This window comes from Phyllostomus hastatus, unplaced genomic scaffold (assembly GCF_019186645.2).
Source record: "Phyllostomus hastatus isolate PE091 unplaced genomic scaffold, TTU_PhHast_1.1 phas_contig_34, whole genome shotgun sequence".
Taxonomy (NCBI): domain Eukaryota; kingdom Metazoa; phylum Chordata; class Mammalia; order Chiroptera; family Phyllostomidae; genus Phyllostomus; species Phyllostomus hastatus.
Window position 1 is genome coordinate 59,943,248 of NW_025333857.1, and position 23,938 is coordinate 59,967,185.

The following is a 23,938-nucleotide window of genomic DNA, read 5'->3' on the forward strand; positions in this document are numbered from 1 at the left end:
GCAGCGAGGCCAGGTGCGGAGTCTGCCGCAGGTGCCCGAGTGGCGGATGCCCAAGGTGCTGCAGCTTGAGCTAAGCGGTGGTGGAGGAGTGGGTGGGTGGGGGGTGTGTTTCACAGGAGGGGCCAAGCAGACTTGCTGCCGTATTAACGTGAAGTAAGAAAGGCAGGGACTGAGAACGGCTCCTGGGTTTTGGCTTCCGCAGCTGGGAGGACGGGGGTGCTGTTTATTGCTGCGGGGAAGTCTGGGAGGAGGAGTTTGGGCAGGTGGGAATCGAATTGTTTTGGCCATGTTGAGTCCAACAAATGCCAGTTGGTCATTAAAGTAGCGATGTCATGGCAGCTGCTCCTGCTGAGTTTGGTTCAGGGTGGGAACAGAAGCTTGGGGGCTGTTTGTATATAGGTGGCGTTTAAATCTGTGACAGCTGGGGAGATCATCCAGTGGGGAGACTGAGGCTAACAGTCTAGGTCTGCGCCCTGAGGCATGGCAATATTTCGTGGGCGAGCACCTGAGGAGGAGGAGCAAGTAGAAAAGGAGAAGGAATGGTCAGTGTAGTAGGAGGGAAAAAAAGATGATCTCAGTGAAGCCCAGAGAAATGTTCTTAGAAGAAAGAATGTGATAAACCATTGGATTTAATAATATGGAAGCCATTTGTAATTGTGATTAGAGGTCTCATATGTGGATGCGTAAGTTTGCGTTTAAAGACAGAATTGGTCTTTGCATTACAGATACTCAAATGCCATATAGTTAACTGTGATATAGTTTCTTCAGCCTGCCTGCCTTTTCCCTCAGAGGCCACAAGGTGGAGCTAACGAGTCAAGTAACTAGTTTATGGTTTAGGTCAGAGATTTTTCAACCAGTGTGCTACAAGAATTTTTAAAACATGCAATAATACCTGACTGTTTAGTCAAGGGCACTGACCCCTTTTTCCCTTAGATTGTCAAATAAAACAATTACAACAGCCAAAGCAACAATAACCACCTGGTGTGAGTGAATCAAATTGTATCTATTTTTTTATCAGATTACAGAATTATAGTAGTTTATATGTACCACGAAATGAAAAAGGTTGAAAATTGCTGCTTTAGGTTGACTAGTTCTGGTGCCTTTCAAAAATTAAAAAAGGAGGCCCTGGTTGGTGTGGTTCAGTGGACTGAGCACCAACCTGCGAACCAAAGGGTCTCTGGTTCAATTCCCAGTCAGGGCACATGTCTAGGTTGCAGGCCAAGTCCCCAGTAGGGGGCGCATGAGAAGCAACCACACATTGATGTTTCTCTTCCTCTCTTTCTCCCTCCTTTCCCCTCTGTCTAAAATTAAATAAATAAAAATTTTAAAGAACCCTAAAAATGGGATCTCCTAGAAGACTGAGTTAGGGAAGAAAAACCCTCCTTTCTAAACAAAAGTGATCATAGATCGAGGCCCCAAATTCTTGAAAATATGAAGAAGTGGGATGTAGACATGTACACGACCTCAGATGCTTTTTAAAAACCAGGAAGTGTAATAAGCAGGACGTGGGCACCTCTGAGATGCCCAGTGCTGGCAGACTGAATCCATTTTTTAACTTCCAGTTCTTCATGAAATTGAGCCAAAATGACCCCAGAACAATTTTTTAAAACCATGCAGGAACGAAGAACAGTAGGAGGGGAAACAGTAGCAGTATGATGGGGGACTAAAAAGCAAGTTTAGCAGTGACAGGGGACTCGGTGACCCCAGGAGCCGCCACAGGAGCTCATGGCGGGGTCACACCGAGGAGCCGCCTGTTTACGCTGTGGAACTTTTCAGAACAGGGAGCACAGGTACCTCCGGGACTTGGGGAGAGCAGGAGCTGAGGAAAAAAACTAGTTAGGAGCCCAGGAAGCAGTTAGAGCTTCTGGTTCTCTTCTCCCCCCTACCCCACCCCCCATAAAAGCCACCATCCCTTCCCCACGCTGGCAGGCACATCCTCGGGGAGGGGGTGGGGAATAGAGGGTCCCGGACCCCAGGCACCGCTGAGGGCGGGGGCAAAAGTCCTCAAGTCGGGATGTGAGGTGAGAGGTTCTGCGTGTTGAGACTCTTAGCCATCTCTCTCCCTTTGGCTCTCGGCCTTTTGTCTTCCCTGCAAGACTAGAGGAGCCTTTTCTAGAAAACTCTGACGAGACCAGGAGAAGAGACGGGGAGATACTGATCCTGAGGGGAGGGGTAAACCCCCAACCACATGCCCCAGCAGAGCCCCTGGAGAGAGCTGTCAGCAAGCCCTTGACGTGCAGGGAGCGCTCGGTCAGGTTTTTAGGGTCTCCCCTAGGGATTAGTGGACAGACAGGAGTCTCTATGACTATGAAGTAAAAGCAAAGAAGAAAAAGCATATTGACCGAAACATCAATGAGAGAGAAGAAACTTCCCAGGAAAAAAAAAATTATCAACATCTCAAAAAGAAAAGAGATGTCATAGCCATAAAACAAGATTTTTAAGAAAAAAATCCAGAGAACAAAGAGCTCATGGAAATTAAGGCCATGATAGAAATTTTCTGAAAAATCTATTGAAGAGTTAGAAGGAAAAAAACTAAGGAAATCACATATAAAGTGAAACAGGACAGATGGAGGGTTAGAGGGAAAACACTGAAAGTGAGGGGACTGGACCGCAGTGCGGGGCCTCTGAGCGACAAGCGCCAGGAGGAGCACTCGGGAATTGGAGAGCACCAGAGAAGCCATTCAGGAGAGGAGACTACAGCTGAAGACGGAGTGTGTTCCTGGTTGTGCCCACGCAAGTCACCTGGGTGGCACTAACCGGCGGCCCGGCCTCAGCCGAGTCCCTCCTTCGTGTTCTGGTGTCCCCAATGGGGGCAGCACGCTTTCACCCGCGCAGGGTGGTGGGGAGTTTTCCTGCTGTGCGGTGATGCGGGGGTGTCAGCCCAAACCTTCCCATCAGCCTGCCCGAGCAGGCAGCATCCTGGTCACCCCAAAAGAGGCGAGGGCGACAGTGGCCGAGGAGGCGGGGGGTGGGGAGTGTGGGGGGGTGCCCAGGTAACTGGGGGAGGGAGTGTGGCTGAACCTTTGGGGCCCCTGGCTGGCCGTGGGGGCAGGGACAGGAGACGCACGGGGTTGTTGCCGCTGTGCAGAGCTGGCGCGCCTCTTGCCATCCCTGCCCGTCCTGGCCACACCGACAGGGAAGGTGCTGCTGGGATGACTCACCCGTGTTCCCGACCCCTGTCTGGATGCCTGTGCTGTTGTTTCCCACAAGACGTGAGGCATCTGTGAAGGCTGCACATGGTGGTCACAAGCAGGCCAGTGGCCCCTCCCTGCTGTCTCATTGCCCCCCCCCCCCCCACCCTGGGAACTACTACGTTTGTGCCTCCAAGGGCAGTACCGCATGGGTATGTCTCTGGGTTGGAGGTTATGGTTTTTGCTCCTGCGGGTCCAGACCAGGAGATTTAGAATATTTTCTGGATCCCTGATTTGTTGGCTGGTTGGTTTTCCTCTCTAGATTCGTGCTGCCTGATATGGCAGCCACTAGCCATAGGTGACTTCAAAAGTTTCAATTCAAATTAGTACAATTAAATAAACATGGAGACCGAGTTCCTCAATCACATGCGTCCTGTGTCAAGAGCTCGGTCAGCCCGTGGGCTGCCGGCTGCCGTGTGAGACGGGAGAACCTTACACCCACCCCGCAGAGAGGTCCATCCAACTGGAAGCCTCACTGCTCCTGCTCCAAGGTCGGTGGCCGTGGGGAGGGGGCTTCCAAGAGCTCAGGAGAAAGGTGGGTGGCAAACAATGAAAAATAAGCTACTGCTGGTTTTACCTTGTGTTCTTCCCACGGTAAAACACTTCTCGAAGTAAATCCTTACTTCAGGGGAAGACGTCAGGCTCCCTGGGTCGGCACATTCCACCAGAAGGTTGTCCCCAGAGCACTCTCCACGATTCAGTCACTCGTCACCTTTCAGCTCCTTGTCAGGACACGGAGATGCCCAGCGCTTCGCTGAGAAGTGGCTCCCTCCCACCGACTTCGGGCTCTGCTGGAAGGCCCCGATAGGAAAAGTGCGGGATTAGCAACTTCTATAGCAATGTGTGACTTCTGAGTTCATGGGCAAGAAAATTCTCACCACTGTTGGTTTGCCGTTGGTCATCCAAGAGAAGAAGAAAAAAGAAACCCTTGGGTGAAGCGGATGCTTTTCTGGAACGTCCGCCGCGTGCTCTCCTGCTCCACCTGGTGGCGTCTCAGTGCAGAGCCCAGACCTGGGAGACCGAGGGAGGTGCTCTCTCGCTCGGGTCCCTCGGACCCCGTGTTTGCGCAGGCCCGTGGGTGTGTCCTGAAATGTTGCGTCGTGGGCCCCGGTTCATCGCTTTAGCTCCAAGCTGGCTCTCTTTGGGCCCATTTACTGTCACCCTGGCGGGCTCGCCGCGTGGGTGCAGGGATCGAGGACCAGCACACAGCTTCTGCAGCACCTCTGGCCTCGCGCTGTGTCCATCCCTCGCCAGGCCCCTAGGGCGGGGCTTGCAAACCTGGTGAGAGTGGAGGGCAGATGAGCGGCTCAAGGGTCAGTGAGCGAATCAGTCTGTCTGGGACCAACTCGCTTGGCTTGGAGTATTAGACGTTTCCACGAACAGTTCAGAGGATTTCCTGCATGGCCACCTGCCCAGCCCCACCTTTCTGCACAGCAAAGTTCATCTGTGCCCAGAGTCCTCTCATCACCATGGCGACGGGCGCGGTCCTTCCTCCGAATTCAGTCACTCTCGGAGTCGGGCTGAGTTCCCACGCCTGGAAGCTCTCTCTGAGTAGGGTTCTCCCTCTCTCCTTAAAGTGGGAAATCAGTTTGAAAATTATGGATAAAGCGGTATTTTGTTCAAACGTGGTAACAATGTTTCTACATATTGTTATTGTTTCCTCCTGGAATTGGTTTGGGGGTAAGTCTTAAGTATCTCTCTCTCCCGAGCTCGTGTCTTAGGAGGCCCTTTGTGCTGGCTTTGCCCTCTTTCTTCCTGAGGTGGAGAATGTTGGCGCGAATCACACAACAGCATCGACATCTCCGCCTCCGCCCGAGTCCACGTCGCAGGTCCCAGGCCCCAGACCGTCCCAGACCGGGAGCACGTGGCGGGGCCTGGGTGCCGTGATCCGGGAGGAGGGGAACGGGGTACAGAAGCAGGTGCCTGGGGCTTGGAGGCCCCCGCGTGAACTCTCTTACATGCGTCCCTTCCTGCCCCCACAGAACGTGCTGAAGAAGAGGGACCAAGTGCAAGCAGAGTACGAGGCCAAGCTGGAAGCCGTGGCCCTGAGAAAGGAAGACCGCCCCAAGGTGAGGGAAGGCCCCTGGGGAGGGTGGGTGCTCTGGGCGGCAGTCACCCCGCGGAGCCACGTGGCTCTTGTGCCGAGACACGTAGGACCCTGCGACCGAGGTGCTCCTCGCCAGCCGGCCACGGTCGGCACAAGACACGCCATTCCCCATTTTGTTCCCTTTAATTCTTATTTCTGGGAGCTCCTGACGTGCCCTAGGAGTGAGTTTTCTGCTGTTTCCTGGGGTCAGTTTTTTTTTAAGACTCCCAGTTGTTATTCACGGGCAGTTCCTCGGGCAGGTCCTCTTGCCGTGACAGGGGGTTTTGGAGAAAGCGGGAGGACGGTCGAGATGGGGGCTCTGTGACCCACCCGCGCCAGGAGAGGCACAGGAGCTGAGAGGAGGCAGCTCAGCACATGTTCAGCTCCCAAGATGAGTGTGTCCCACTAGCGTGGAGAGTTGCATGTGGAGCAAGCTGCACACCGGTTGTGCACAGTAGGACTGCAGCTGGGTCGGACTGGGGGAAAGCCAATAAAAGTGGCCCTTCGCCTCCCAGTTTGAGCACTGACCTAGCTCAGGATGCCCTCCCGCTCCGGTGCCCGGGGTCCAGCTGGAGGATCACAGCCCTAGAAAGGTGTCGGTGGTCTCGGTCGCTCCCAGGTGTTGCCTGTCTCTTCCCCCAGCCAGTTCTGCACATGGGAGTGACACGTGCTGATGGTGTGCCCGGTGCTTTACACTCATGTCACTCGTTTATTCTGCAGAGCTGCCCTGAGGCACAGCTGTGGTCTTTATTCCCAGGGGCCGAGGGGCACGCTGAGGCCTGAGGTCCCCTGGGGAGCAGGTGCTCAAGCCCAGAGCGCAGGCTGCAGCCTGGCTTCAGGACCTTGCCACTCTCGGCTCTGGCTCTCTGGCTCTCGTGCGGTTCCTCTGCTCCCTTTTGTTTGTGATTGGAAGGTGTGTTTGCTCTCGGAAAGGGGGTGGGGTGGGGAGTGTTATTACAAAGATTGGTGCAGAGCCCACACTTGAGGGAAGTAGTTTACATAAGAACTGTTTGACAGTTCTTCTCTGTCAAACGTGAGACGTGCTTCTCACGGCTGCTGCCGAGCTGAGGTACACCTAGAAAGGAACTCGCTTTGGGAATTGAAACCCAAACCTCAGAAACGGCACGCCTGGACTCCGTGTGGGACTTTTATGTACTGATTGCTTCACCCGATCACCCGAGTGGCAGTCACCCGAGGCCCCGGGGGAAGGCGCTGTGATTTCCCCACGTCGTGGGTGAGGAGACAGGGCACAAAGCAGCTCATTAATTGCCTGGCTTTGTTGATGCCAGCGGTCCTTCTCCAGTGGGCGTGACCCAGCAGGCACACGATGCACCTGCCGCCTCGTGTCGTGTGACCCCGTAGCGTCTACACAGGAGAGTGAAGGCTGCATGCGTCCTACGGAGCCAGATGACAAAGACGGGGGGCTCTGGTCACTGGCCCAGGGTTTGCAGCTGGAACCTGGGCAGGGAGCTAAGTCCCTCTTCCATCCTGCGCGTCCCGAGGCGGGAGGTGACAGAAATACAGCCGTGCACATGGCAGCCGGCCCCTCTCTCCCAGCTGCCTGTCCTGTTAACCAGGCTGGCTGTCCCTGTGGCCGTCTGGAGCATGGGGCGGTCTCTGTGTGCTGAGGCCCTGGTCTCAGTCTCATTTGAATGCACGGCATAGAATACCGTGTGTCTATATTTCATATTATCATTCTCACAATTTAGCTCCCAGATATAAATCCAGCTGTCACTTTTCCTGGCTAGGGAGGGAAGGAGAGATGACTCGTTCTGCCGCTGGCCCAGTTGGGAAGTGGAGGACCCTGGATTTAGCAGGTGTCACGTCAGTAGTTCCGTCCGCACTCGTACCTGCTCAGCTCTGAACACCAGCTTTGTCAGAGGCGATGTTGTCATTTAATATATGTTCAGCCCTGCCTGGGACAGTTGGTTTGCAAAGATAGAAACTGAAGGGTGTGAATAATATGCCAGATTAAATCTTGACTCTGCCCTGGCTGCTGGCTGCCTGAAGTTCATACCCGTCTGGGGGCATGCGGAGCAGCCGGAGCACCGGTTGCCGGCTCCCTGCAGCAGGGGGCTCCCGCCTCCTGCTCTCCGCTCCGCTCCTCGTGGGCCTGGCTGACTTCTCTGCTCCTCCCCTGGGCGTTCACACATCCCACTGCTGCTGTCCTCGCCTCCCTGGAGCATCACTCCTTCTCCTGGCCACAGGAGCTCTTACAACAAGAAAAGCAGGTTTCTTTCCTGCCCATGAGACAGACCAGGCACAGTTGCATTCCCTTAGCACGCGGCCGTGGGTGGGCAGTCTGAGCCTCCCCTCGTTCTAGTGGGAGGCAGAGCCTTGCCAGAGTTCATTTTGCTACCTACGTGGCAATCATGATATTCAGCGACAAAGCAGGGGCTGTCGTGATGGAGGTTGTAACAGCGGGGGCAGCAGACACTGTACCCCCAGTTTAGGACCTGGGGCGGCAGCTCCTTCGGTGGGCAGAGGAGGGCTCCATCGTCAGGCTGTCCGAGTCCACCCTGGTTGGGGAGAGAGAGCACAGGACTTAGAATCAGACGGCCCAGGCTTCAGATCCCAGCTCTGCCCCCACCCCCACCCTCACCCCTCACCCCCCCCCCCCCCCCCCCCCCCACCCCCCACCCCCAGCCCCCCCCACCCCCACCCCCCCCCCACCGGCTTGGACTGGCTTGCTGGTTGGCCTTTGTGGGTTCACGCGTGGACTGTCGTGAGGACGCAAAGATGGGCGTAGTGCCGGACGCAGTCACAGCTGCGCCACCCCTGAGCCTCCGCTTCCCACTCGAGTCCCATGGTCGCCAGTAGGAATGCCGGGTGTGTCCTCTGAGTTGGTTGGCCCTTATGATGTACATTTTTTGGTCGGAACATACGATTTTAGACATTATTTCTTTGTGTCCTAAAGCTTCTCCTGCTTCAGCACACCTCCCGACCCACCGCCTCTCCTCCCTGACCCCCCATCCGCAGTAGACAGACACCCCGGAAGCGAACAGCTTGCGCTTTCGCTGTGCTTGCTTTCCTGCAGTTTTGAGCTCCACCTTCCAGAGCCACTGTGGGCGCCGTGATAGCCCTGGTCGATTTACCCCAAGGACTGGGTGAGCTCTGCTCGTGGTAACTTTTCCCGGGAGCAGCACTGGTTCCAGGCGCAGCACCCGGATGAGGGAAGGAGAGGGAAGGTGGGCAGTTTCCACAGGGACGGTCCGGGTCTGGGCACCTTAACCAAAGATCTGAGAGAGGCTGGGGCCTTCCCTTGTTTTGAGGTGGAATCTGGGAAAGTTGATATCTGTGAAACGACAGAGTAATAGCAAATTCTGACCACTTGTCCGCAACCCAGAAGAAGGAAACTGGGGGTGAGCAGCTTGGGACTCCAGCCTGGAACGGCAGAGCTGCCACTCACACAGCAGCGGGTGGGGAGCTCGGCCCCGCCTTCCACCCCCATGGCAGCGTGTGGCCCAGAGACTCCTATCTTGCACAGCTTCTGTCGTTGGTCCTGGCACCTGTCCACTGCAGCCGTGAACCCCTCTCCCGCAGGTTTGGGGATCCTGCCTGCCTTATACAATCTTTGGGGACTTTTAAAACCTGCTGTCAGCATGGGAGCCGATGATGGGACAGCTCCAGCCTGGTTCCAAGAAGGAAACTTGGGCAGAGGTTTCGTAGGGCCTAGAAATGCCTGGTACGTGGAAAGAGCTAAGTAACGCATTTTTAAATGAATATTGAGTGAATTTTGTTACTACCCTGCTTCAAAACGCGTAAAAATGCTTAATCTAACCACCTAGGATCCCTCTCCCATCGCTTCAGCAGCCCACATTCTGCAGAGGACGTTCTCAGGAGAGATAGGGGAGCCGCAGAGAAAACTGCAGGCTTTTGTTCTCTGCTTCAGAGTTGCTCTCTTTTGAGTCCCAGATGGTGATACATTTTGCTTCTTGGTGGCTGGTGATAAGCAACGCCCAGCCACTGGCATTGGATGTTGCCATCTCAACACCCTTCAGATACAAAATAGCACGACTCTTAACAATACCTCAGTCACCAAAGTAAAACACGGAGGTCTCTGCTCCGTGAGCTGATTGTCACAGAAACGCCCTCCAGGAAGAAACAAACGCAGAGAGAATGTGATTCTCAGCGTCTGACCCCAGCAGCCCTCCTCTTGGTAAAACTGGGCGACTTCAGTAGCTGGTCATTTCGGACAGCTCACCCCAATTCCTCTTATTCTGCCCTTTTTAAACCCTCCCCGCTTTCCTAACCCGCTCCGTCCCCATGTATCTATGGCTCTGCTGTTTCGGACACCCTCATTTCCCACTTCTGCTCCCGGGCCCATCTCTCTTAGTGGCCTTTGCTGACTCCTTTATTAACCCTACACGTGTAGGCTTCCCCCTGAGTTCTGCCCATCATCCCTCCCTTCCTCGGCCCCCTCTTTCCTTCCCCCACACATTAAGCAAACTTGAATCGTGGCAGAATAGACACACATAAAACTTATCATCTGAACCACTTTCATGTGTATGTACAGTTCAGTCGTGTTTCGTAAATTCACAGCGTCGTGTGACCGATCTCTAGAACCCTTCATTTTGCAGAACTGAAATTCTGCAGCGGTGAAACCTTTCACTGCTGTGGCTTTGAACAGCAGCTCCGCACTGCCCCCTCCCTCTGGCCCCGGCGGCCACCCTTCTACTTTCTGTTTCTATGACTTCGACAACTTTAGGTAGATACCTCGTGTCAGTGGAACTCTACCGTCTTTGTCTTTTTGTGACTGGCTTATTTCACTCAGCACCATGTCCTTGAGGTGCATCCATGGTGGGGCAAGTGTCAAAGCTTCCTTCCTTCCTTAAGGCTGAATAACACTCTGCTCTGTGCGAATGCCGCATTTTGCTTATCCATCCACTCCTCTGTGGACGGACACTAGAGTTGCTGCCACCTTTCGGCTGCTGTGAATAACGCCGCAGTGAGCACGGTGTGCGGGTACGTCTTCTTGACCCTGCTCTCGGTCCTTTCAGGCGAGAGGAATTGTCAGATCCTATCGTAAGTATATATATTTTTTTATTTTTTGAGGAACTATCCTACTGTTTTCTGCAATGGTTGTACTGTTTTACATTCCCACTAACAGTGCACGAGGGTTTCCCCTTTCTCTACATCTTGGCCAACACTTCTTATTTTCCTGTGTGTGTGTGTGTGTGTGTGTGTGTGTGTGTGTGTGTGTAACAACCATCCCAGCGGGTGTGAGGTGGTTACCTCATTGTGGCTTTGACTTGCATTTCCATGATGATTCCTGGTGTGGAGGCTTCTTTCACGTGCTTGTTAGCCATTTGCACGTCTTCTTGGACGGAATGTCTAGTCGCGTCCTTTGGTCATTCTAAAATCGGGTTGTGTGATGGTCGTCGAGTAGTTTCAGGCCCCTCTCGTGGGGGGAGGGAAGGCCTCACCCTTTCCCGCGGCTGCAGCTACTGCACCTCCTTCTCCTGGTCGGCGGACCTGTCCTCTACCCCGTGGCCGCCCTCGTCGCCCCGACTGGAAACCACACGGGCTGTCCTCTGACTCTCTGGATCTTCTGTCTCCCGGGCAGCTGGGCCCACATCCGTCAGTTCTGTCTGCACCAGGCTGGGCTAACCTCTCCTCTCCCTGCTGGTGTTGCAGCCACCGCCCTGGCCCCGGGACGTCCAGGGCAACCTCAGGGACAGGAGAGTCTGGTGTCGACTCAGGCACAAGGAGGCCCAAAACCACCCATCCAGCCAGTGGGAGGTGTGGCGTTCAAACTCCGAAACTCTGGCTCCACAATGGTCTGTATCAGTGATCCTCAACCGGTGTGCCGCAAAAGATTTTTAAAACATGCGATACCTGACTATTTATTTAGTCAGGGGCGCTGACCTCTTTTCCCTTAGATTGTCAAATTAAAAAAATGACAACAGCCAATACATCAGTAGCTGTCCAGAGTGAATGAATCAAAATCACATCTGTTTTTTGTCATCAGATCAGCAAAAAATACAACAATCTTTGGTGAGCTGCAGAATTTTAGTGATTAGTGTAAGTGAGCCACGAGATGAAAACGGCTGGAAAATCACTGGTCTGCATACCTGGAGGAAGCACGAGGCATTTCTGTTTCCCAGAAAAGGGGCGGGAGGTGAATGGGCCCCGGAAAAGCTGGCCTTCAGGCAGGGTCCCCAGCCTCTCGCCTTCTGCCCACACCCCTCACCCCCAGGTCTCGCCCCTGGAGTGCTCTCTCTGAGCCCTCGTGAGCATTGCGGCCTGCGAGCTGTTCCTGAGCAGGCCCAGGTGCTGTGTCACTGCTGTCACTGGCGTGTGCCGTCACTCTGGAGCACCCTCTCCCCCGGCATCACACGTGCCCCTGCTGTCATCCCTGGAGTCGCCTCAGTGATGTGTCACCCCGGGAAGCCAGGTCCCTTACCCCTGGTTGGACTCGGTCCGCAGTTCCGCCGCCCAGCATGCCCAGCGCGGGGCTCAGAGGAGAGCGGGAAGCATCCTGCCCGTGGCTGCCCAGGCAGGTCCATGTTCTTCCCAGCCAGGCCGTGGGCGACTCGAGACACGCTTGCCCACAGAGACCTGAGCCCTTCGTGCCCCTGGGTGCCAGGTGTGGGGTGTGCTGTGAAGACGATGGGCGGATGACATTTCCCACAGCCAGGCTCAGGCCGTCATCAAATCCAGAGCTGTAGTTCTGACTCCTGATTGTTGTGGGTCAACGAAAAAGAGTGTCCATTCCCTTAAGAAAGCTCCCCCTTCCCACATAAGGACTCCCCTGAATCAGAGAGCCTCGCCTCCCTCTTCCCCCTGTGCCCCCCATGCCCCCACCCCCACCCCCACGAGGTTCTCTTTTCAGAGCCTGGCTCTCCCTCTCCGCGGGGGCAGTGGGTGAAGCGAACAGGAAGTGGCTCCCAGGCGCTCACTCGCCACTAAAACTAGTGTTGCCCGGGGAGAGGAGTGAGGGAGCTCAGACTTGCCTGCAGGGCGATGAGGCCTGGCCAGAGCCCCTCGTCCACTGCTTCCACTGCGTGTCCCTTGAGGCCCGTTCCCTGGATGTTTGTGGAGGGGGGCGGGGGCTGGGGAGCAGCCATGCCAGGGCACCCTTGTGTTATTTCACTTGCCCCCAAGGTGGCCAACAGCAGTGGGTTAAAGTGGCAGGGAGAGGTCAGAGAGGCCTCAGCCATGGCATCCAAAGTAACAGTCAGGTATTTTTTGAAGATTTTACTGATTTGTTACTTGTAGAGAGAGAGGAAGGAAAGGGGTATGAGACGGAGAGAAACACTGGTTGGTCTCCTCTCATACATCCCCAATGGAAGACTCAGCCTGCAACCCAGGCATGTGCCCTGACCGGGAATCGAACCTGCGACCTTTTGGTTTGCAGGATGACGCCCAACCCACTGAGTTATACCAGTCAGGGCTCAAGTATTTGTGTTTTGTTTCGTTTTAATTCCAGAAGCTTAAGTGCTTTGCAGAAGGCTCCTTTTCCCCTGCTTAGAAGAAAAGTTCTTACCTTTCAGGCTGCCTAGGATGCCTCGCCCTCTCTTTCTCTCCCACTCGTCTTTGTCTCACAAAGTCGAGCTCCTCCACAGGCACGTTTGAATCCCCTCCCCTCTGCTGCTTCCTTTTCCTCACTCCTGTGTGCCGCAGCCACCTCCGAACGGTCTGGGTGGCCGAGCACATGGCCAGTGCCCTCGGCTTCAGGAGTCCCAAAGGCGTCCAGCTCCCTCGGGCGTGACCTCGCCGTTACTGGTGTTCCTGGGTTGGCTCCTTGCCCACCCAGCCTGTGTGTGAAACCTCCCTGGCTGGTAGCAATGGGCCCGGAAGGGACCCATGGCTCAGAGACATCAGGGCTCACGGACCCGGCACACAGAGTGTGCTGTACAAGGCCTGGTTGTTGTTGTCGGGAAGCATCTGGAGGGTGGGCGTTGCCCCAGCTTCGGGCACGTTGGCCCCTAGTGACCCTCAGGGCCTGGGCGGGGGGCCCTTCCTTGACTCAGGAGGGAAGCGAGCTTTGTGCTTCAGCAACCGGGGTGATAATTTCCCGTCACCTTTTCACCGCATCGGATGTTCTCCGTCTGGATGTGCAGGATGGATGAAACCCGCCAAAACGGAATGTAAGTTGTGGAATTCAGGTGGCACTGTTCCATTTTGAGACAATCTCCTATAAGAAAAAGTGGAAAACTGAAATAAGCCAGGTGGTGAGGGACAAATGCCATATGATCTCACCTTTAACTGGAACCTAATCAACAAAAGAAAAAAGCAAACAAAATATAACCAGAGACATTGAAATTAAGAACAATCTAACAGTAGCCAGAGGGGAGCGGGGAGGGGACAGTGGGGAGGAGGGTTGTCAGGAACTACTATAAAGGACAGATGTAAAAACCAAGGGGGAGGGAGGAAGCAAGGGAGGGAGGTGGGTTTGGATGGGGTGGGGGGGAGTGGTGGGGAGAAAATGCAGACAACTGTAATTGAACAACAATAAAGTAATTTATATTTTTAAAAAGTTGAAGTAGCCTGCTACATTTCTCTCTCTCTCCTTTTTTTGGACACAAATAAATATATATATATTTGGACACACACACGTCTTACTTCCCCAGAATTGCCTAACTTTCACTTTTCATTGTTGACAGTGTGCTATCTTGGGGAGCACGGACAAGTCTCCAGAGTATCTGCAATGTGGGGTTCAGGGGAGGGAGCCGGCCCGCAGTCTCGTTGTTGCAGTCAGTTCTCTGATGGGTGAGGGCAGACATCACCAAACATCAGAGGTGATGCAGTAGTTCACGCGATGATGGGAAAACCTTTTGTAGATTCAGTATTGGATGCAGGAGGCCAGGGGGCCAGTGTCAAATACTGCTGAATATTTGCAAAATCTACACAGACTGTTGTGTTTTAAAAAAGGAACCAAGCCCTGGCTGGCGTAGCTCAGTGGATTGAGCTCGGGCTGAGAACCGAAGTGTCGCAGGTTCGATCCCCAGTCAAGGTGCATGCCTGGGTTGCAGGCCATGACCGCCAGCAACCGCACATTGATGTTTCTCTCTCTCTCTTTCTCTATCTCCCTCCCTTCTCTCTCTCTAAAAAAATAAATAAATAAAATCTTAAAAAGAAAAAAAAAGAAAGAAAAAGGAACCAAAGATGCATGACTCCAAATGCAAGGTTTCTTCTTCCTGCTTGCCAATGGAGAGCGGGTGTTTCCCCCACGAGTCTCTGTTGTGCTTGGGTGGGTTTGCAGGTTTGGGTCGGGTGGTCTTCTTCGGAGTTCCTTCTGAGATCTGAAAAGAAGGAAAACAAGGGGCTCCACCCTCAAAAAGGCCTCCGGAGGAGAGAGCGGAGGAGAGAGCGTGCCTGGGGTACCCACCGTAGGGTGGTAATCCGGCCCGTCAGGGACGTGCGGGCAGAGTGGTGCCAGGCAGGAGAGGCCAGCCACGCGCACAGGGCACCCAGGTCTGCGTCCCCCTTGCAGGTGCCCGCGGACGTTGAGAAGTGCCAGGACCGGATGGAGTGTTTCAACGCCGACCTGAAAGCTGACATGGAGAGGTGGCAGAACAACAAGCGGCAGGACTTCCGGCAGCTGCTCATGGGCATGGCCGACAAGAACATCCAGTACTACGAGAAGGTAGTGAGTGCTCCGACCTGGCCGCGGCCCCCTTGTTAGGGAAGCGTTTCCAACAGCCGGAGCTTTTCGGAAGGGCCTGGCAGAAAGCCAGAAGCAGGGCTCCTGCCCGTCCCAGCCCGCTCCCTTGTTGTGTGTCTAGCAGCCCCTGCCCGCCTCTGCCCCGCTGCTGCGCTTGATGCGGCGCTGGTTTTGGGGAGCAGCACTCCCACCTCGGGCGCCCGCTGGGTTCGGTCAGTGTGACGGAAGCAGACGCTGCATCTGCCGTGCCCTTTGGTCCTGGCGGCCAGCTGCTCCCCAGAGTCCACCTGGCCCTCAGCGCAGGGGTGCCCCTAGTCGATGGAGGTTTTGGCGCTACATTAATGCCATCGGGGGTTACTGTAGCGGAGGCTTTGGGCCTACAGCTTAAAGCAACCCCCTGCTGTGGCCCTGCATTCCGGGGCTCTTCACTGTCACTGTGCCGTGGATCTCTCCGGCAATCTGGTAGAGACTGTAGACCCCCCATTAGAACACTGTTTGTGTTTTAAAAAAAATAGACTTTAAAATGCTGCTTTTAAATGCCTAAGATACAGGCATGTAGGATTATAAAGGACAACTATTAAAACAGCTTTTTCCCCCCCTTGAATTCCCAAATGCCACAAACAGGATCCCTGTCTCGGAACCTCGTTTGGCCCCTTCATACATTTCACAAAGCTCTCTGTGCCCGGCCGCGTGCCAGGGACGGCACACACGAGCAAACGAGACCGCAGGGCCCCCGCCAGGGAGGAGCCTGCGGTCCAGTGGAGGATACTCACTGATGCAATGATCCCACCTCCGCAGAGTGAGGGGAGGGACAGGAAGCTGTGGGAGAGGGCACTAGGGGGCATCATTCAGATTAGGGGTGGGTGGGAGGGGGCAAGTGGAGTGGGCGGGGAAAGGCCAAACAGGAAACTACATTTAATCTGACTCCCAGACACAAAGACTCGGGGACTCAGTATTCCAGGCAGAGGGAGCAACCCTATGCCAGGGTCCCAAGGTAGGAAAAAGCTTGAACATTCGAGGGTCCAAAGGAAAGCTGGTGTGGCCGTGGTCCCCCACCACTGACATAGAAGGACACCTCCAGGTCCGAGATGGTGGCTGAGGGAGAGAGCAGGACCCAGAACACCTTGGCTCCCCCGCCCTGGGTCTCCGGCCGAAAGCCAGCCCCTTGATTCCCCCCAGGCCCCCGCGTGCAGGGCAGGGTCTCAGTCCAGTTTCTGCAACCACAGAGTCACCGGGAAGGAGAAGCAGGGAGCGATTTCACCACTCCTCTCCCGCCTGACCCGGATGCCTCTCTCCGCCCACCTCCTCCTTCCCCGTGACTCAGTGCAGAGGCCTGCTGCGCCCCTGGGGCAGCTCCTCCGAAGGGCCTGCGTGGTTCCTCTGTCCTTGCCTCTTCGCAACACAACTTCTCAAAGGGAGATTCGATTCTTGCTCTGCAGGGTGCTGCTCCAAGAGGAGAGTGCCAGCGTCCTCTGCGGTCTTGGCCCTTCACAGGGATCCGGGATGACAGGGGACCCAGGATGGCAGAATGAGCAGAGAGAACACTTGTTTGGGAATCATAAGCCTTTTTTATTACAAAATCTTTTATTACAGAATCATAAGCATGTAATTCTGTAGCATAACAATATCACACACAGGCACACCATGTGGCATTTTAGGTGCAATGTTCACATTAAAACTCTGAAGATTACACCCATATCATTCCCCTACCAACCACACTCAGGCAGGCCTTACTTCTGCTGGACCCTGCACATAACAGCGTCTGGACACAATGAAACAGTCAACACAGAGTTCCCTCCCGCCACCTTCCCTCTGGGGAGACCCGGGAGGAGCCCACGCGAGCAAAGGTGAGGCTGGTGAGGAAGAGCAGGTTTCCACCCCCTCGGAGCCAGGTGGCTGACTCATTCCAATACGACTTACAGCCTTATGCGAGCACCACCCGTGCCTGGAGCTGTGTCTCCGTCCTGGCCAAGAACCTGGGGCCTGGTCAGGGGTTTGCAGCCTGGTCTCCTCTGGACTCTTTGAAGGGAAAGGATTTCTCTCGGTAACCCCATCTCCACTCACCGGACACGCGCACGCAGTACAGACAGTGCGCTTGGGCCCTGTGCAGATGCCGTGACCTTGCGTGCACGTAGGGTGATGCACTCACAACCAGCACCTGTTGCTCCCCTGTCTCCCGTGGCTGTGCATCAGGTGTGTGGGTGTCCCCAGGCAAAGGAGACCCAGCAGGAGTGGCGGGACTAGGGCAGAGTTAGGACGCTGACCCCGAAATCTGAAACTCGAGGCTGATACTGGGCGCGCATGTTGTTGTTGCAGTGCCTCACAGCGTGGGAGTCGATCATCCCACTGCTGCAGGAGAGACAGGAGGCCAAGTGAGTTCCTGCTCCCATGGAGGCTCCTCCGCCTGCCCGGGGCGCGGCGCCCCATCCCAGCGTGCCCCCGCCGTGCCGGCGCGGCGGCGCTGAGACAACGACCGCAGGGACATCTGTCCTCATGGATTTCTTTCCCATCCCCACCTGCCTTTGTCCGACAGTCATTTTTAACTAGTATTTCCTCCCCGGCGGAGCCTGGAGGGCCGTGGTCATCTCAGCCAAAGCCGCGCGCCTCCGTGCTGTGAAGGGACCTGTGACGCGGAACACCGGGAAGATTGGACAGTCGGCAGCTGACGTTCCGATACCTCCTTACGGTTTCCTGTCTGGGGACGTTGGAGTTAGTTGCCTGTGGTGGAAGAGAACTGGGGTCCAGCTTTCCAGGGACACGAGGACGGCACCGACAGAGGGCCACTCTTGCGCTGCAAGGGCGCATGCACGGCAGCTCTGGGCCCGACCTCTCTGGGCATCCACACGGTCTCAGCCCAGCGGGAGGGGGTGGCCCCTCCGTGGAAGGTCCTTCGTGGTCAGCAGCCTGGTGCCGCGAGTGTGGCCTGCTGCCTGCGTGTGATGGGCGGCGACACCTCCGTTACAATTCCTGGCTCGGACAGGACCGTCGAACTCAGTGTCTGTGTGCATCCGCGCCAGTGCGAGCCGGCCAGCGTCCTGGTCCTCACGCGGAGCCCCCACGGGGACCACGCTCCCCGAATGTGGTTCTGACACTAGAATGCAGTAGATTGGAAACTCTTTTTGTGTAAAATGAAAAAAAAAGGTGCGTTTTTTTTTCTGTGACGTTCTTCCATGTGTTCCTTTCGCTTGTTAGATGTCAGTGGCCTGGAGACCAGGCCCGTCAGGGAGTAGCTGCTGTCCTGAAGGCGGGTCGCTCCCGGCGGCTGCGATCCCTGGGCAGGTGCCAGGCCGTGCCGCCCACGTCTGCTTTGCGCAATGGCCGTTGCCACACCAAAAATTCCTAGTTTAATGTTTGCTCTTGTGCCCCCGGGTGTGTGGGCAGCCTTGTGGGGAGAAACTGGCGTGTTGTTGCGACACAGGCGAGATTTTGTGAGCTCCGTGCGAGTGGCCTGCGTGCGGTGCTTCAACCGGCACTGGTGTCTGATCAGGGAGAAGAGTCGGTGTCTGGGGGGCCTCCAAGGGGACTCCAGCGGCAGCGGACCCCCCTCCCAGTGAAGCCGCAGCCCAGGTGCAGCCGGGTTCCTGCCGGCTGCCTCTGGAGTCCCGGTGTCCAGCTGTTACCAGGTTTGCTTTTCAGATCGACAGAAACACAAGCAGACAGAAAAGGAACTCTGGTTTTTTTCTTTCCTTCTCCTGAAAAGAAGCTCTGTATGTCGCTTGTGTGTTCTTTCATCTGTGGCTCATCCCTATACAATTTTAAATCTCAAATAAGTGATAGTATTTTTTTTAAACGGAACCCTGCTGCCCTCGGAAGTCAATCGGTGAACGGCGGCCAGCGTGCGGCAGGTTGGAGTCGCTTCATTCTGCTCCCGACGGCAGCCGTGGCAGCCGTGGCAGCCGTGACGGCCACGGCCGGGCTGCTGCTGGGGCAGCGGTCGGCCGGCACGGACCAGCTCGGTTCTGTCTCCTCGTGTCTGAAAAAGTCGCGGTTTGAGTCGTGATTTTTATATCGGTGGGTGCTTGACGGCACCGTTAGAGCCCTCCTGTGCCATCCTCAGCCCTTCGATGTGAATTCTCGGTCTGGTACGATTAGCAAGGATTCCCTGAGGCAGACACGTACGAACAGCCCACCCACCCCGAGGGGCGATGCAGTGTGTCTCTCTACCTCTGAGCCAGCACGTGGGTGTGGCCGGGAGTGCCCAGGCCCAACCCCACTGCTTGCTGGTGGAGTCGGGCCGGGTCGACGGCCCTCTGTGGATATTTGGTAGAAAACACTAGACAGACCCAATAACAAATGCTCATCTTCAGGAATGTGTGAGGACTTGCCTTATGGAATACATGCTTTAAAACAGTCGCCCGGTGTGGTGAATACTTAGAACCATGGCAGAGGCTACAAGGAGACTACACCGTAGTCTGCTGCTCGTTGCCAAAGCCCAGGGACAGTCCTGTGTAAGGGTTAGTGGGGAAAGAAGGCAGCCCTTCAGAAAGACACCAGGTTCATCGCTGGGGCACTTGGGGAAGGGAGCAGGGTCCACAGCCCCCCCCACCCCACACACTGCCGGAGGCAGAAGACTAGCTCTGAAAGGGTTTGGGCATCTCGGGATTGTCCTTCTCCCTTTGGTCCCCGTGTTGCTTTAAGACAGCAGAGAGAACTGGAACAGGGCGAGTTGCCCTCCATCTGCCACAGAGCACAGAGCCCGGAAAACCAGTCCCTGTGGTGGACTTCCTCGGAGGGGGAGCCTGGACTGCAGCATCTGATGCGGGAGGGCTGGACCAGAAGGACAGGGGCAGCAGGCAGTGAACGAGGGAGGCCCTCCGGTCCTTCCCGCGGCTCCCTCGGGCCCCCGAGGGTCGGCAGCCCCAAGCGTTTGCCTCTTCATTTCGCTCAGCACAAAAGGGATTGTTCCCCCGTGAGATGTGGAACCCGGGGACTTCTGTGCCAAAGACCGCCTCGCAGAGGCTCCGTCACCCCATCCTTCTCAGCTCCACGAAGCCGGGGTGCTGGGATCCCCGACTCCTGTCTTGTACTTACTTTCTGGGAGACTTGCCGTTGCAGACACGCCTCGCCTCAGGCAGACAGACTCAGGCAGGGGTGAAGGCTCTGGCACCTGGCAGTGCAGCGGGAAGGCCTCCCTGTGCACCGCCCGCGGGCCTGGGCAGTGAAAGGTTGCATTACCCAGGTTCAAACCCAGGCTAAGGCAGGAGAGGGAAGTCCTAGAAACCGAGCAGATTTTAGAGCGTGAAGGATGTTGAAGAGGGCGGTTGTAGCTGGTCCAGATATGGACCCTGCTCTTTTTTTTTTTTTTTTTTTTTATCATGTGGTGAGGTCAGCGGGAAGATTCTAGGCTACTGTGCAAGGAACCACCACCCCTCGTGGAGGAGGAGCGTCCTGCTCAGCCAGGTCCGGGGTCGGGATGTCCCCTTGAATAAGACGACAGCGATTCCTGGTGAGCGCGAAGAAGTGCGGTCCTGGAGGTGACTGGCTCGTATTTCACTGAGCTGCTCCTGGAACCCAACCAGATGCCCTTCTTCAGCTGACATAACGAAGCCCAGCACCGCGCTGGGGATCGCGGTGAATCGGGCAGAAGTTTGTCTTCGTGCCAAACTTCAGCCACAGCCAGACTGTGTCCTCGTGGTGTTGAGCTGGATGTGTCTTCTCAGTCGCCGTCTGTGTGAGGAAACGAAGGGCGCACTGGCTGCTCCTTCCTCGCGTGGCTGCCTTCTGTTTGGGACGGAACGACGGGAAGTTCCGCCTTTTGGGGTGGGGGGTGCGTGATGGCCCCGTGGCAGCCTGCAGGTGGAGTTTCTCTTGGGACGGGATCAGTCCAAGCAACACCCAGAGTTTGTGTGCCTTGGCCCTGCCGTTGACAGCACTGAAATCACGGGTACTGGCTCTGTTTTGTGGCCGTTCATGGGACTGCAGGAGAGTCATTGTCTGCAGTCTGTCCTGGCTGGTGCGAGAGGAGGGACAGCGAGGCGCAGAGCGACCTCTAGGTCTGTGCTGGCCTGCTCTGTTCGGGTCTTGGGATGGGTTAGAGCCAGGCTCTGCTCTGGCTGCCCCCAGAGGTGCTTCCGCTCAGAAAATGGGCTGCCCGTGCCCAGGGCGTGGGCTCACCACCCGGGACCCCGCCTTCCTAGCCTCCTCCTTTAAAGGCCCATGGGAACTGGGTGGTCTAATTCTAAGGCTGGGGGAACACTGCTTTGGTCGTCCCCACTTACAAAATTATGTTGGGAATGGGGGTTTGCGTCTTACTTTTCAAAAGTCCTCGAGGTGGCAACAGATTGGACTCGCCCTCCCACTCCTCATGTTTTCTCTGTGCAGATGGCAGGTGGCATTTATCCGTAAAGTTGAGGAAAATGTCATCCCCTGGGCCAGCCAAATGGAGCTGGGCATGTTGGAGCTGTTCTCTTCCCTGTGATTTTTAAAGTTCAGCAAATGATCCAGAAACCCCATTTTGGATCAGCCCACCCCACAGGGGGTGAGGTTTGCATTTGAAGGGTGCCTGAGCTCCCCACAGCTGCACAGACCGGAGCCCCGCAGGGCTGACGCCTCAGAAAAGGTGAGCGGGGACCATGTTACCGGGCATGACTGTCCTTTCTTAGTGTCGTGTGTTTGAAATGCTTCCTGGGTGTGGCTGTCTACTCCTTTCGGTGGGCCAGGAAAAAATATGTATTATCCAGGTAGTTTTTACCACTGTAGACAGCCTGTAAATAAGTACTTCAGGAAAAAAAATAACTTAAACCAGTACGATTATTTGTCCCATACACAAATATTCTGGGTACTTAGCACTAGAAAATCAACAAATCCAGACTTTTTAAAAAGGCCCCAAACTGTTAAAAGCTTAACTCTGCTTTTTGAGAATTTGTCAACACCTATTCAAATGCCTTATTCTTCAACTAGTGTGTTTTAGATTCTGGATAGAAAGAGTTTTAGAAACTGTAATCAGTTGTCCTGCTTCCGCACCGAAGGTCTGACGTGGCCGGTCTGCGGCCCTCTTAAAGACACAAGCGAGAAAGTGAGGTTCACCACTGGGCTGTCCTGTGGGAGGGGGAAGCTGAGCAGTGCTATTGCCAAATGATGCTTTCGATGATGTAAGGAAACACAGGGACCACAAACCCCTTTTTTGTTTGAACGTGTAAAAGATTAATTTAGCGCCTTTTGTCACATGTTTGATTGTAGAGAATACCTAGTATCAGTGCCGGCAAATCACACAGGTGCAGAGAACGCTCCAGACTTGGACACCATTAAAGCTTTGCCCGGGCTCTGCAGAGCAGCTTCTTCAGAGATGCTGCTCAGAGCAGCGTGTTTCAGAAAGAAACTCTCTGCAGGTTGAAATGCCAAAAAACATAGAACGTATTGTGTCGATTCACGTAATTCAGTCCATTATAACAGAGCTGTTCTGTGAAAACCAGTGATTGAGCACTGCACGCGTGCCCCTATCCCCGTGTGACCCCGGCTCCCCGCGTGGGCCAGGTGAGGGCAGGCAGCACCTGTGGGCACCCACCCCTGTTTGACAGGCTGGTTTGCAGACCAACCCTCCGGTCCCCTACTGGAAAGAAAGGGGGGTTGCTTTCACCTCGGCGTGGAAATGGAGCGGTGAAAATAGGTTGCAGACAAACATGTGAATCAGGGTGTTGAAACGATGCCTGTGTCAGCGGGGCCTTCACGGAACGGCGGCCAGCACCAGCCACCCGGACACCTCTGAGGCTGGGGCCCGCCCAGGAGACACCCTGTCCGCTGTGCTTCCGAGCGCCTGCTTCCCGGTGTCCGTGAGATGGGGGTGCACTGAGAACTGGTGGGCACCCGTGGTGTTCCCATGAAATAAACTGCCAGCAGACTTTCTAACTCGTATTTTAACTGTTGAAAAAGATTTTTAAAAAATCTTTTGCTTAGGTCATGTCCAAATTATGGACTGTATTTCCTATGTTTAGAAATCATTCTTTACATTTAAAGTTTTAAGAGGAAAAAAACCCTTCCGAGGTACTGATAAAGTCCTTTGCATAATTGTGTTCTCTCCTCTCCACGCTGCCATTAAGCCAAACCAAAAGCTGTGAAAATAAAGACAAATGTGTTCAAGAATGCGTGTGGGCGAGAAAGCCTTTTTATTTACAGATTGAAGTCTCTGTCTCACAAAGCTACCAAATTTTAAAAAGAATGTCACCTCTTCTTCCTTGTTGTGCAACCCAGAGATTGTAAAAAGAAAAAAAAAAGAGCTTTTGTTGCATTTTTGATGCTGGCACGAGGTTTTTGTCCACTTTTTTTTTCCATGTATCTGTGTATAAAAAATTCTGTCCATTGTTTACTATGGGATTAGTATTACATTTTGAGGTAAACAAAAGAATTTGTATTGCTTGATAAACTGTTAGCGTGTAAATTTCCAAGGGTTCTTTACCTCAATTAACTTAAAGTAATGGACCAATAAACCTATGAAAGATGCTTTCTTTACCCCGAGTCAGGCTCTCATTCGTACCCCTGTGCACGAGCGAACACGTGTATGCCTCTTCCTTTCCCCCTCTCCCAAGTTTGCCTGCAGAAGTCAGGGCCTGCAGGACCACAGAAACACCATGTCACCGAATAACTTTTTCTCTTCACTTTTTGTAGACTTCTCCTCAATCTACCATCTCCTACAAGTTGGCACCGGTGGGGGGAGGTGAGGAAACTTCCAGGTGTCCTCAGCCGTACCTGACACCACGGTGGGCAGGGAGGCTGGCAGCCAGCCCAGGAAATTCCAGGAAGGATTTCTTCCTCCTCCGTCCCGTTGCAAAGCACAGCACCAAATTCTGGGACAGAGCCAGTCATTTCCCGACTTCGTTTTGACTGCTGAGATGTAATGTAGGAATCTGTAAGGAAAGAAGAAATGTCTGTGGTTCTATAGAGGTTCCAGTGCGTTGCAAATCAGGGACCAGAATGCTCGGTGAAGTTTACCTAATGACGACAATGGACTGGAAAGGAACTTAAACTGGTGTTAAACTTGGCTTACGATAGTAGACATCACTAATACAATGCAGCCCTGCGAGGTGAGGCCGCAAGGTGGGATAAGGGAGACATCAG

General features: G+C 54.7%; 1 protein-coding gene across 1 annotated transcript in view; it reads left to right on the forward strand.

Moving 5' to 3' along the window:
- Positions 1–23,332, forward strand: part of SNX30 (sorting nexin family member 30) — a 92,532-nt gene extending 69,200 nt beyond the window's left edge. The window contains exons 7-9 of the mRNA XM_045840145.1: positions 5,174–5,260; positions 14,717–14,869; positions 17,204–23,332. Coding sequence (XP_045696101.1) covers positions 5,174–5,260; positions 14,717–14,869; positions 17,204–17,263 — 300 coding nt within the window. The 3' untranslated portion in view covers positions 17,264–23,332. The remainder of the gene's footprint in view (positions 1–5,173; positions 5,261–14,716; positions 14,870–17,203) is intronic.
- The last annotated feature ends 606 nt before the right edge of the window (positions 23,333–23,938 follow it).